Below are 13,186 nucleotides of genomic sequence, written 5' to 3' on the forward strand. Positions count from 1 at the left end.
GGTGAGCAGTTTGAGTGTATGGGATTGTTGAGTAGGTGGGGAGGTTGAGTACGTTGGAAGGTTGAGTATGTGGGAACATTATTATTATTTAGCGAATGCAAATCCCTGGAGCCAAGCGATAGCCACCTCATTTACTGAGTTTAAGGTGATTAGTCCATCATGTAGTCTGTAGAGGGGACACTCCTTGGTAATGTGCAGCACTGTGTCTCTCTACAAATGCATAAGGGGTTTGTACTAAGGCCCCAGCTGTGGAGTTTGGCTGCGCAGGGGCCCTGGCTTGTCCTGAAAGCAAGGACCACTCTTGCCATGGTAGTTCAAAGCCTGCCATTTGACGGATGAGATTTGTCACAAGGAACTTGTTGGTGACTTCTCGTGTGTCCTATTACTTGATCCAAAGGATATGTGCTGGTAGATCTTGCTCAGGAAGGTTGCTGAGATGGAAGAACTGAGATGGAAGGCAGGCAGTAAGTGGATTGAACATGTCATTATGGAGTGGTAAGTGAGGTGCAGCATGGATGGTTTCAACCAGCTTGTGGGTTTTCGTCAGTCGGTGAATGTATGGGGGAGTGATGTTTGTGAGGACAGGAAGCCAAGGAAGAGTGTTGAACAGAGGGTTCCAGTTATGATGCACATTATTGCATTCAACTAAGTATCAATAAGATGTGTGTATGATGACCTATACGAGACAGGTACACCGTACTCTGCTGCTGAGTATGATAGGGCAGCTGCTGAAGTCCGGATTGTTGTGGCAGCAGTGCCCCACATAGATCCAGCATAATTGGTTGTTTCTGGTTATGACCTTTGCTGCTGTTTTCTTCAGATGCTCCCAGAAGGACAAAGTCCTATCCAGAGTCACTCCCAGGGAGGTTGAGTTGGGATCATGCTTTAGTCTCTGACCGCCCATGGAGATACACAATTTTTCTTGGCACCACCACTGTGCAGGTGGACTACACTGGATGTGGTTTTAGAGGAATTCAGCATGAAACGCCGTGTGCTGCAGTAGCGTTGTAACGTTTTCATTAAGGATCTGGTCTAGGATGCAGAAGGGTGAAACTGGGGTGGCACAACAGATGTCATCAGCATAGATGAACTTGTCAGACGTGGTTGTTGTCAGTCATTTGTATGTATATTGAACAGCGTTGGGGGCTAGCACTGAGTCCTATGGTAGTCCGTTGGTCAGTCTTCTGCATGCACTTCCTTATCCAAGGTGGACTCTAAATTGTCTGTTGCAAAGGAGTGCTTCAACAACTGTCCTGACCCAGGTTGGAAGCACTCTGGACAGCTTTAAGAGCAGACCAATGTGCCAAACTGTATCACAGGTAGCTGTGAGGTCCAGTAGCATTGTGCCTGACTTCAGGTTCTTTTAGAAGCCATTTTTGATGTGAGGTGATGAGTGCCAGAACTTGATCACATGTGCTGCACCCCTTACGGAAACCAGCTTGATCAATATTAAGGATGGTTTCTACTTCCGGAGATATGTGTTGCAGGATAAGACACTCAAAGATCTTAAAGCACCCAGAAAGTAGTGAAATCGGTCAATAGTTAGATGCCAATGTGAGATCTTTTCTGGGTTTTAGAATGGCACTCCCTTTGGGAGTTTGAGCTGATGATTCTTGTGTAGAAATGAGTCACAGGGGCCAAGTTATTTCAAGAATTCTGGTGCAATGTTGTCACATCCCGCTGCTTTGCCACATTTCAAGCCCCTTAATGCTTTCTCCAGTTCTGTGATCTTGAAGGGATGAGGACTGCCATGTTCTGCATGTTGCTGGCATTGTTTTTTCAGTTCATTATAGATGATGTGTTTTGTTTTCTTTACCAATGGTGTCATCACTACATGGAGCAGATGACTAGCAATTTGGTTCGGGGTGGCTGATGAGCGATTTAGTACAGGTGATTTTTGGGCTGCTCCAAGGCAGCAGCAAATCAGGTTCCAGCACTTCCAACTGGAATGAGTGAAATTGAGCCCCATTGTCGTTGTGGGATCATTGAGTATGTCGGACAGTTGAAGAGGTGGGAACATTGAGTCGGTGTGAAGGCTGGGTATGTGGCAAGGTTGAGTAGGTGGAAAGGTTGAGTAGATGGGGGAGAAGAGCAGATGGTATAGTTCAGTAGGTGGGAATATTGAATAGGTATAATGGTTGAATAGGTGAGATGTTTGAATTGTTGAGAAGGTTGAGTAGGTGGGAAGACTGAGTAGGTGGGAAGGTTGAGTATGTGGAATTGTTGAGTAGGCGAGTAGATTGAGTAGGTGAGAAGTTATAGTGGTGGGATGGTTGTGTAGGTGATAAGGTTGTGTGGGTGGGAGTGTTCACTAGGTGGGAAGGTTGACTAAGTGGGATAGTTGCATATCTGAGATTGCTAAACAGGTGAGAAGATTGAGTAGATGGGAATGTTGAATAGGTGAGAAGGTTGAGTAAATGAGTAGGATGAATACATGGTAAGGTGGAGTAGGTAGGATAGTTGAGTAGGTGAGAAGGTTGAGTAGGTGAGAAAATTGAATAGGTGGGAAGGATGAGTAGCTGGGAAGGATGAGTAGCTGAGAAGGTTGTGTAGGTGGGAAGGTTGTGTCGGTGGGAAGGTTGAAGAGTTTGTTTGTAAGAGAGTAGGTGAGTCAGTGAGTAGCTTTTGTAGTTGAAAGGTCATGTAGTTGAGATGATTCAGATCAGCTGCTGAACGGTGAGTAGATGAAAATGTTTTGTATTTGTTAAGGTTGTATAGTTCATACTGTTGAGCAGGTGAGTAGTTCATAGCTGAGTAGATTAAGTAGGCTGAGACAACTGAGAAAGCTGAGATAGTGAGGAAGGCTAATTGAAGAGAATGTGATAAAGTGAATAGGTGACAATGCCAGCAGGTCATAAGGTGAGTAAGTGAGTAGATGAAACAGTGAGAATAGGTGAAGGAGTGACAAAGATATTGTATGTCATAGTACTACTCCTGATTAGGGATGGCATTTCTGGGAATGGACTCCAGGACAATTGCATCCTTACAATTAAAAGACACCAGATACAAATCTATAGGGTTGGTGAAGTACAGTCAACCTGCTATTGTACACAATAAGACTATGAAGTTGAACAAGAACAGGAGGTATAGGTATGTCTTGAATACACCTGTACCAGCTCCAAGGATGTTGTCTTTTACAAGTTAGAATCAGATAAATCAACAGGGAACTGGGAACAAACCACAAAAACAAAAAGGGACTAAATTTCATTTGTTTACATTTCTGCCCCCGGATAATGGGACATATATATGTCAGTATAAGGATAAGGATTCCTAGGCAATTACAAACTGCACATGGCATGTTGTGAGATTAGAGGGCGAAAGAAAAAGTAAATGTCATATCTACAAAGGACAAGAAAAAAAAATGTGGTAGAGGTGGAAGAAGGATTTGGGGTACAGTTGAAACATATTTGTGAAAGCATTGCTCAAACAAATCAGACCTTGAGATGGCATTGGGGAAAGAACCCTAGGGTGGCTCCCTGGGAAGTATGGGAGTTCCGTATGTGGGAGACCAGGACCTGAACCAGGTGGAATGGGACATTCCTTAACCCAAACACTAAATTGTCATGAATGTGAGAGTGACATATAGAAAGGGGAAGGGAAGACATGCACTATGATGATGGGGAAGGAGCAGATGGCATGATCTTACCTGCAAAGATTAAACTAACCATGAAACCAAGAAATGACCCACCACCTAAAGGTGGTGTCTAATCCAGTGAAAAACCCAAATGTCAATGGACTAGAAGTAATCGAATCAGTAAATGTATTATATAACAATGTGCATTTTGAAATTGTACCAATTATGTTAAACAGGAGCTTAAATCTGTCAACTGGATTATAGGAAGGGAGTTATTCATTATTAATAGATAAACTGATAGGAGAATTAGTAAAGAAATTGTTAGTAAAGAATAGAAAACAGGAACCAAGAGCTAAGAAAGACTGGGAGCAGAAGGAGAATCAGTTTAAATTGCAAAGAAAGTGAGGGTTGACAAATGGCGATGAATAGGAGCCATGGCAGGGTTAGCAGGAGTAAACAGAATAGATGTAGTAAGTATGTGGGGGCAAGATGAGGTAATGAAGAAGTAATAAAAAGGATTATTGGCAAGCATGAATCAACAAGGGGGTGTTAACTTGAGACAGCATCTGAACACATTATTGTTTGCAGAAGAATTAGTACAAGAACTGGGGAAGTTCCAGGGTAAAATAAATGAGCTTATACAGGCAAACAATGAGGCTAACCAGAATCAAGACCTAACTAGATGCATCATGAGTAGACTGCATGCAGTATTTGCAATGAATATGACACTGAAGGGATTGGGTGACAGAGAGGGAAATTGAATCCCTTTGTTTATTATTCATGAAGAACAACTGAGTAAATGGTTCAAAGAAACCGTGGTTATAGCCGATAATATCATGCTCCAGATGGGAATGGTATTTTACCACTCACCCCCCCTCCCCCCCGCCCAAGATAAGGGCAGGAACAAGGACATCATACTGGTGGTATTGGCATTACACTAGCTAGCAAAGAATGGGAGTCAATCTTGGAAATTTTACAGGTAAAGTCTATCGGAGTGATTGAAGACCCTGGCATAGGCCCAACACATAAACAACATGAAGAATGCACACATCACCTGATAAAGAATGACAGAACTTGGATAGCAGCAAATGTAGAAAACGGCACCCTAAAATGAACCGCTTGGGTCTGTAGGTGCAATGCGGTACAGCAACATACCACTCCGGCCTGTGGGTTCACAATTAATGAGGAAAAAGCCAATTGTAAGATGAGTCCCCGACTCTGGGAAGAGAGATGGACTAACATAGCCTGCAAAGGCAAAGGAAAGTACTGTGTGATCGCCACAGCTGCCTTTATGACAGTTGGATTGGCGAGATAGCCCATATTGGGACACCAATTCTCCATGTTCCCAACTGGAAAAGCCCAACTTTGTAAAAAACATTGGTGGGGCTAGACCATCACAATGCAATCCACCTCCAAGTGAAACTGCCTTTGGAGAATGAAGCGATTCAAGCAATCCAACACATTGGACATTTTATATACCCCCTCTATTGCTCTCTCTGAAATGTAGAATCCACAGAAGGAGAACCTTGTAAAAAAAATACCATTCACATGCGACAAGATAATAAGCAAATAGAACAGACAATGAAGAAACTAAGAAATCATGAATAGTGGGAGGTGGCCACGAGAGTGAAATTACACTTATGAGTTAGATTATTTCAGTGGGATTGGTGATAACACAAGTGATGGTATTAGGAATTCTGATCATCGTGTTATGCTGTGTGAGGTGGTTAATAAACATATAGAAAATATAAAGAAAGGTAAAGAGATAGCAAGGGCACTGAAAGGAAGCCAGGATTATTAATGTGAGGAAGGGTGTAAAACACTTTGTTAAGAGATTACCCATCAAGAGGGAAAATAATAAAACAGTAATGCATGTTGATACATGACGGAGAGATAGTTAAAGATTAGATTAGCCACAGTCAATGAGTTCAAGATTGAAGTAATGCCTTGGGGCTGAAACTTGAAGTCCTGCCAAAAAAAATTCTGGACACCAGGGACACTGCAGCTGTAGCTGGGATCACAGGATGGTTGAAGGTTCTGATGCATGCTTAATAAGACAAGGTACTAAGAATTAAGCTAAAAATTATTATATAAAGCAATGTGCAGTAAAAGAACCAATCAAGAGAAAAGAAAAAAGATCTAGCTTGCGAAGTAAAAATAGTGTATAGGAATAAGTATTTTTTCTATTGTTAAGCAGCACAATGAGAAGAATGCACACCTACATTCAATTGTGCTCTATCTGTTAATACATTCTGTTGGTAAACTGCTTTGTATGCTGAAGTAAAGAATAAATTGATTGAACTAGAACCACTGAGTGATTTTACTACTCAAGCGATGGACGCAAGGATTTTTTTTAATAAACAGAATGTGCATGCAAAGGTGAGACTGCTGATGGGTCAGAAGGTTGAGTAGATGAGTAGGTGAGAAAGTAAGATGGTGAGTAGGTGAGAAGGTGCATCGGTGATAAGCTGAATAGGTGAGAAAGTGAGATGGTTGAGTCGACAAGAAGAGAATGGAATAGGTTAAGTAGGTGAGAATCATGGGTATTTGAGTAGGTAAAAAGGTGAAATCTTGAGTCGGTGGGAAGGTTCACTAGGTGAGACTTTTGTGTAGGTGAGAAGTTAGCATTGGTGAGAAGGTGACAAGGTAAGAAGATTGAATATGAAGATGAGAACATGAGTAGGTAAATAGGTGAGAAGGTGCTAATGTTGAGTAGGTGAGTAGAGGGGAAGGTGAATAGGTGAGAAGCTTCTGTAAGTGAATATGTCAGAAGCTTGTGTAGGTGAGTAGTGACAGGTGAGAAAGTGAGCTTGTGAGTAGACAAGAATACTTTGTAGTCGAGAGGCGGTGTAGTTCAGAAGGGTGAGCAGGTGAGTAGTTATGTAGGCTGTGAAGGTTGAGAAGGCGACAAGTTCAGAATGTGAGAAAGTGAACAGCTCAGAAGGATGAGTGGGGAGTGCGTGCGAAGGCTAAGTAGGAGACTAGGTGATAGGGTGAGAAAGTGAGTAGGTTGATTTGGTGTGCAGGTGTGTAAATGAGCAGGTAAGAAGGTGAGAATGTTGAGTAGGAGTATAGGAAGTGCCTGAGAACGTGAGGAGGCTGAGGTACAAAGAAGGTAAGCAGGTGAATAGATGAGAAGTTGAGAAGGTGACTAGAAAATAAAGTGAGAATGTGAGAAAGCTGAATCATTGAGAATGTGAATAGGGAGGATGAGAGAACAAAGAACAAAGAACAGTACAGCACAGGAACAGGCCATTCGGCCCTCCAAGCCTGCGCCGATCATGATGCCTGCCTAAACTAAAACCTTCTGCACTTCCGGGGTCCGTATCCCTCTATTCCCATCCTATTCATGTATTTGTCAAGATGCCTCTTAAACGTCGCTATCGTACCTGCTTCCACCACCTCCCCTGGCAGCAAGTTCCAGGCACTCACCACCCTCTGTGTAAAGAACTTGCCTCGCACATCCCCTCTAAACTTTGCCCCTCGCACCTTAAACTTATGTCCCCTAGTAACTGACTCTTCCACCCTGGGAAAAAGCTTCTGACTATCCACTCTGTCCATGCCGCTCATAACTTTGTAAACCTCTATCATGTCGCCCCTCCACCTCCGTCGTTCCAGTGAAAACAATCCGAGTTTATCCAACCTCTCCTCATAGCTAATGCTCTCCAGACCAGGCAACATCCTGGGTTCCGAAGAAGGGTCACTGACCCGAAACGTTAACTCTGCTTCTCTTTCCACAGATGCTGCCAGACCTGCTGAGTGAATCCAGCATTTCTTGTTTTTGTTTCAGATTTCCAGCATCCGCAGTATTTTGCTTTTATCCTGGTAAACCTCTTCTGTACCCTCTCCAAAGCCTCCATGTCCTTCTGGTAGTGTGGCGACCAGAATTGCACGCAATATTCGAAGTGTGGCCTAACTAAAGTTCTGTACAGCTGCAGCATGACTTGCTAATTTTTATACTCTATGCCCCGACCGATGAAGGCAAGCATGCCGTATGCCTTCTTGACTACCTTATCCACCTGCGTTGCCACTTTCAGTGACCTGTGGACCTGTACACCCAGATCTCTCTGCCTGTCAATACTCCTAAGGGTTCTGCCATTTACTGTATACTTCCCACCTGCATTAGACCTTCCAAAATGCATGACCTCACAGTTGTCCGGATTAAACTCCATCTGCCATTTCTCCGCCCAAGTCTCCAACCGATCTATATCCTGCTGCATCCTCTGACAATCCTCATCACTATCCGCAACTCCACCAACCTTTGTGTTGTCTACAAACTTACTAATCAGACCAGCTACATTTTCCTCCAAATCATTTATATACACTACAAACAGCAAAGGTCCCAGCACTGATCCCTGCGGAACACCACTAGTCACAGCCCTCCATTCAGAAAAGCACCCTTCCATTGCCAGTGGAAGGTGAGACTGTGAGTAGGGAGTATGGGGAAAGGTGAGTCCGTGGGTAGGGGATACGGCAGAAGGTAAGTCAGTGAGTAAGGAGTACGCGGAAGGTGAGTCAGTGAGTCAAGTATCAGGGAATGTGAGTCAGTGAGTAGGGTGTATGGTGGAATTTGAGTCAGTGAGTAGTGAGTACAGTGAAGGTGAGTCGGTGAGCAAGGAGTACGGGGGAAGGTGAGTCAGTGAGTAGGGAGTATGAGGGATAGTGAGTCAGTGAGTAGGGAGTGACAGGGAAAGTGAGTCAGTGAGCAGGGAGTATGTGGGTAGGTGAGTCAGTGAGTAGGGAATATGGAGGAAGTTGAGTCAGTGAGGAGGGAGTATGAGGTTAGGTGAGTCAGTGAGTATGGGGTACGGGGGGAAAGTGAGTCAGTGAGCAGGGAGTATGTGGGTAGGTGAATCAGTGAGGATGGAGTATGGGGGAAGGTGAGTCAGTGAACAGGGAGTATGTGGATAGGTGAGTCAGTGAGTAGGGAATATGGAGGAAGTTGAGACAGTGAGCAGGCAGTATGTGGGTAGGTGAGTCAGTTAGTATGGAGTATGGGGGAAGTTGGGTAAGTGAGTAGGGAGTATGGAGGAAGGTGAGTTTATGAGTAGGAGTATGGGGAAAGGTGAGTCAGTGAGTAGGGAATACCGGGAAGGTGAGTCAGTGAGTATAGAGTATGGGGGAAGTTAGGTAAGTGAGTAGGGAGTATGGGGGAAAGTGAGTCAGTGAGTAGGGAGTATGTGGGAAGGTGAGTCAGTGAGTAGGGAATACTGGGAAGGTGAGTCAGTGAGTAGAGAGTATGGGGGAAGTTGGGAAAATCAGTAGGGAGTATGAGGGTAGGTGAGTCAGTGAGTAGGGAGTATGTGGGAAGGTGAGTCAGTGAGTAGGGAATACTGGGAAGGTGAGTCAGTGAGTAGAGAGTATGGGGGAAGTTGGGAAAATCAGTAAGGAGTATGAGGGTAGATGAGTCAGTGAGTAGGGAGTATGGGGGAAGTTGGATCAGTGACTAGGGAGTACCGGGAAGTTAAGTCAGTGAGTAGGGAGTGCAGGGGAAGGGGAGAATGAGAGTAGGTATTCTGGGGAAACTGAGTCAGTAAGTAGGGAGTATGGGGGAAAGGTGATTCAATGAGTCGGTTTCTGGGGGAAGGTGTGAAGGAGGATTGATGAGATGGCTGAGTAGGTGAGAAAGTCAGTAGGTACAAAGGCTCAGTAGAACAGGATATGAGAAGGTGAGAATCGATGTTCCTTTTAAAATTTAGTTGTGAAAGTTGAGGAGATGAGTAGATGAGAAGCTGAGTATATGTGTAAGTGATGAGGTTGAGTAAAACAGAAGCTGTGATGCTGAGTAGATGGGAGGCTTCAGTCAGTGAGTGAGAGGGAAGGTTGAGTAGGTAATAACTTTGAGTAGACAAGAAGCTAAGTAGGTGGGAAGCTTGAGGAAGTTGGTTGTGTATAGCCGATTAGTTAAGTAGGTGAGAATATGATTAGATGAGAAGGTTCAGTTGGGCAGAGTATTTGGTAAATGAACAGGTGAGTAGTTGAGGAGATGAGTAAGTGGGCGGATAAAGTAGGTTAGCAGGTGAGCAAGTGAGAGAGTTCAATAGGTAGGATGCTGAGTAATGAAGGTTGATCTCTTAAAAACAGTTGATCCGGTTGGCCTGACAGCCTTTTCCTAACCCTAATTTGATGTTGCATGTCAGCCTCTGTTGGTTATTAAAGTATATGCCAGTATCTGTTGCCTTACCTGCAGATCTAGGTTCCTCGGTATCTGGTTCTGCCTCTGCTTTTGCTTCTGATGCTGCCTCTGGCTCTGGTTCTGCTTCTGGTTCTGGCTCTGGTGCTGCTGCTGGTTCTGGTTCTGGTTCTGGTTCTGGTTCTGGTTCTGGTTCTGGTTCTGGAGCTGCTGCTGGTTCTGGCTCTGGTTCTGGCTCTGGTTCTGCAGCTGCTGCTGGTTCTGGCTCTGGTTCTGGCTCTGGTTCTGGAGCTGCTGCTGGTTCTGGCTCTGGTTCTGGAGCTGCTGCTGGTTCTGGCTCTGGTTCTGGCTCTGGTTCTGGAGCTGCTGCTGGTTCTGGCTCTGGTTCTGGCTCTGGTTCAGGTGCTGCTGCTGCTGGTTCTGGCTCTGGTTCTGGTTCTGAAAGAGAAGAACACAAAGACAACCATACAATGTTTTTTGAGAGAAAAGAGACTGAAGGGCAGGATAGCAAATTAAGTACTTTGGATGGTGAATGCACGAGCAGATGGGAACGTGCATATGTGTGAAGGTGAGTGAGTGGTGGGTAGGTGGAAGGGTGTGTTAGTGTGTGGGAGGGTGTGTTGATGGGAGTGTGTGTGTGGGAGGATGTGTAGATGGGAAGGTGTGTAGGTGGGAAGGTGTGTAGGTGGGAAGGTGTGTTTGATGGGTGTGTGTGTGTGTTGGAGAGTGTGTGTGTGGGGGATGTTGTGCGTGTGGGAAGGTATATTGGTGAGAGCGTGTGTTGATGGGAGGGTGTGTGTGGGAGGGTGTGTAGGTTGCACGGTGTATGTGTGGGAGGGTGTGTGTGTGGGAGGGTGTGTGTGCGGGAGGATGTGTGGGAGGTTGTATGTATGGGTGTGTGTGTGTGTGCGTGTGGGAAGGTTTGTGTGTGGGTGGGAAGGTTTGTGTGTGGGTGGGAGGGTTTGTGTGTGGGTGGAAGGGGTTGTGTGTGGGAGCGTGTGTGGATGGGTGGGTGTGTATATGGGAGGGTATGTTGATGTGTGTGTGAGGGAGGGTATGTGTTTGGAAGGGTGTGTGTGTGGGGAGGTTTGTTGATATGCGGGTGTGTTTTGGGGAGGCTGTGTTGATGGGAAGGTGTGTAGGTGGGAAGGTGTGTTTGATGGGTGGGTGTGTGTGTCGGGGAGTGTGGTGATGGGAGGGTTTACAGACAAGTATGTTATATTGATATCTAATAAATGGTTTAAACTGGTTTGCCCTAATACTATTCATGTTCCTAGAATGTTTTGTTATAGAATTTTATATTCCCTGTCGACCTCTATCTTTGAGTGTTGTTGCAGCTGCACCCACCCAGGCAAGTGAAGGGCATTCCCTCATAGTCCTGACTTGTGCCTTCTAAGTGGTGAAGGGGTTTGGAGAGTCAGCAGGTGAGTCACTTGCCACAGAATACCCTGACCTGCTCTAGTAGCCACATTATTTACATGACTGGTCTAGTTGCTCCCCACTATTTGTGTCCCTACCTGCAGGTTCTGGCGCAGCCGGTAGAGTTTCTGCTGCTGCTTCTGGAGCAGGCGAAGCTGTGGAAACACACAGGGACAATCAGAGAACATTCCATCACAGAAACAGGCCATTCACTTCATTGTGCCTGTGCTGATATTTTTCCCCAAGTCTAATGCCAAATCCTGCCTGCTCGCCTAACCACTTTTCATATTCCTATTTTTCAAGCAACTATCTAACTTTTTTTCAAAGAATTGATGGATTCTGCCAGTTTATGAATTCCACATTCCCTTGTGTAAAGGAGTTATACCAACCTCTCCTTTAATTCGTTTTGTGATGACTTTAAATATGTGACCTCTTTTTATTGTGTCAGTGCCCAGTCTCTCACTGTAAACCTCATCAGGATTTCAAGGGACTCCATCAATTTGCTCATTTAGCCTTCTTACCTCGAGTGAAAAAAGTCTCAACTTCTCTCTTCATAACTTTAGCTCCTCATCCCTGGTAAAAATACATTGCACCATTTCTGTCACTTTTATATCCACCTTATAACAGTATGCTGATAACTGCGTACACAATGTTCTGGCCTCCACATAATGAAAAGAATAGAGAGGTATTGGTGAAAGTACAAAAACATTTACAAGGATACTGGAACTGTGACTTTTGACCTATTAGGAAAAATTGAATAGGTTGGGATTCTTTTCTCAAGAGACCTGATAGAGGCTCCCTACACTTGGAGCTCCAAGGAGAACTGAAATCAGTTTAGGGGCCAGAACATTAAATGAGCTGAGGGATGTTAGCTGCTGAAGAACATTACATAGCCTCACCATTAGGAGTCCAGCCTGGGAATTGGACACCTGAAGATTTTAATTTTATTTTACTGATATCGCCCCAACCCCTTAATAAGGAAGTCAAAGTGGGCACAACATCTTCCTTCTAGGCACCATGATGACCAGCAAGTCTACGAGAGGCCTTAGTTGCTAATTATGCTAACCTCCCACTGACGTCACTAGTCAGTGATTAGGGCATGATCCAGGCAGAACTGTTCCCTGTCCGCCACTGTGAGGTCGAGGTAGCCCCTACTGTCCCATCCAGTTCCTACCTGCAGTTGACTCCTCTGGCGTCTCAGCGAGGGGCAGAACGTTGTTCTCAAAATACCCCTCATTGGTGATATTCCCGGCCGGGGAGTAATGGGCCACCGAGATTGCTACCTGCCCGCTCACTGAATAGGCAATTGCCATTTCTTTGGTATCCTTCCATAACAGCTGTGTAAAATGGCCTAACGGGGACAAAACAAGTCAACAGTTATAAAAACAAGAAATGCTGGAAATACTCAGCAGGTCTGGCAGCATCTGTGGAGAGAGAAGCAGAGTTAACGTTTCAGGTCAGTGATTCTTCTCCAGAACTGACAAATATTAGAAATGTAAAAGATTTTAAGCAAGTAAAGTGGGGGTTGGGGCAAGAGATAAAAAAAGAGGTGTTGATAGGACAAGGTCACAGAGAGTAACTGACCAGAAGGTCATGGAACAAAGGCAAACAGTATGTTAATGGTGTGCTGAAAGACAAAGCTTTAATACAGAGAGGGTGTCAATAGACTGTAAAGCACAAAGCACTCCATGCACAACATTAAATTTTTTTTGACAAAAAACAGAAACAGTGGGTAGGCACAGTAGAAACAAACTAAACACACTAAAAAACCTAACATAAAATAGCCAAAGAAAAAAGAAAAAAAGAAAAAATAACTAAACAGATGAAGGGGGGCCCATCATGCTCTGAAATTATTGAATTCAATGTTCAGTCCGGCAGGCTGTAGCGTGCCTAATCAGTAAATGAGATGCTGCTCCTTGAGCTTGCGTTAATGTTCGCTGGAACACTGCAGCAATCCCAGGACAGAGTTGTCAGCATGAGAGCCGGGTGGGGAAGGGGTGTTGAAATGGCCAGCAACCGGAAGGTTGGGGGCATGTTTACGGACTGAACGGAGGTGTTCC

The 13,186-nt window shown here is 44.8% G+C and overlaps 1 protein-coding gene across 1 annotated transcript in view; it reads right to left on the reverse strand.

The window, feature by feature from the left end:
• LOC137347478 (uncharacterized) overlaps positions 1-13,186 on the reverse strand; it is a 179,122-nt gene that overhangs the window by 74,158 nt on the left and 91,778 nt on the right. Inside the window, exons 8-10 of the mRNA XM_068011924.1 lie at positions 12,301-12,477; positions 11,225-11,281; positions 9,759-10,145 (exon numbers count right to left, since the gene is read on the reverse strand). Of these exons, the coding sequence (XP_067868025.1) occupies positions 9,759-10,145; positions 11,225-11,281; positions 12,301-12,477 (621 nt within the window). The remainder of the gene's footprint in view (positions 1-9,758; positions 10,146-11,224; positions 11,282-12,300; positions 12,478-13,186) is intronic.

Source organism: Heterodontus francisci, chromosome 32 (assembly GCF_036365525.1).
Source record: "Heterodontus francisci isolate sHetFra1 chromosome 32, sHetFra1.hap1, whole genome shotgun sequence".
Taxonomy (NCBI): domain Eukaryota; kingdom Metazoa; phylum Chordata; class Chondrichthyes; order Heterodontiformes; family Heterodontidae; genus Heterodontus; species Heterodontus francisci.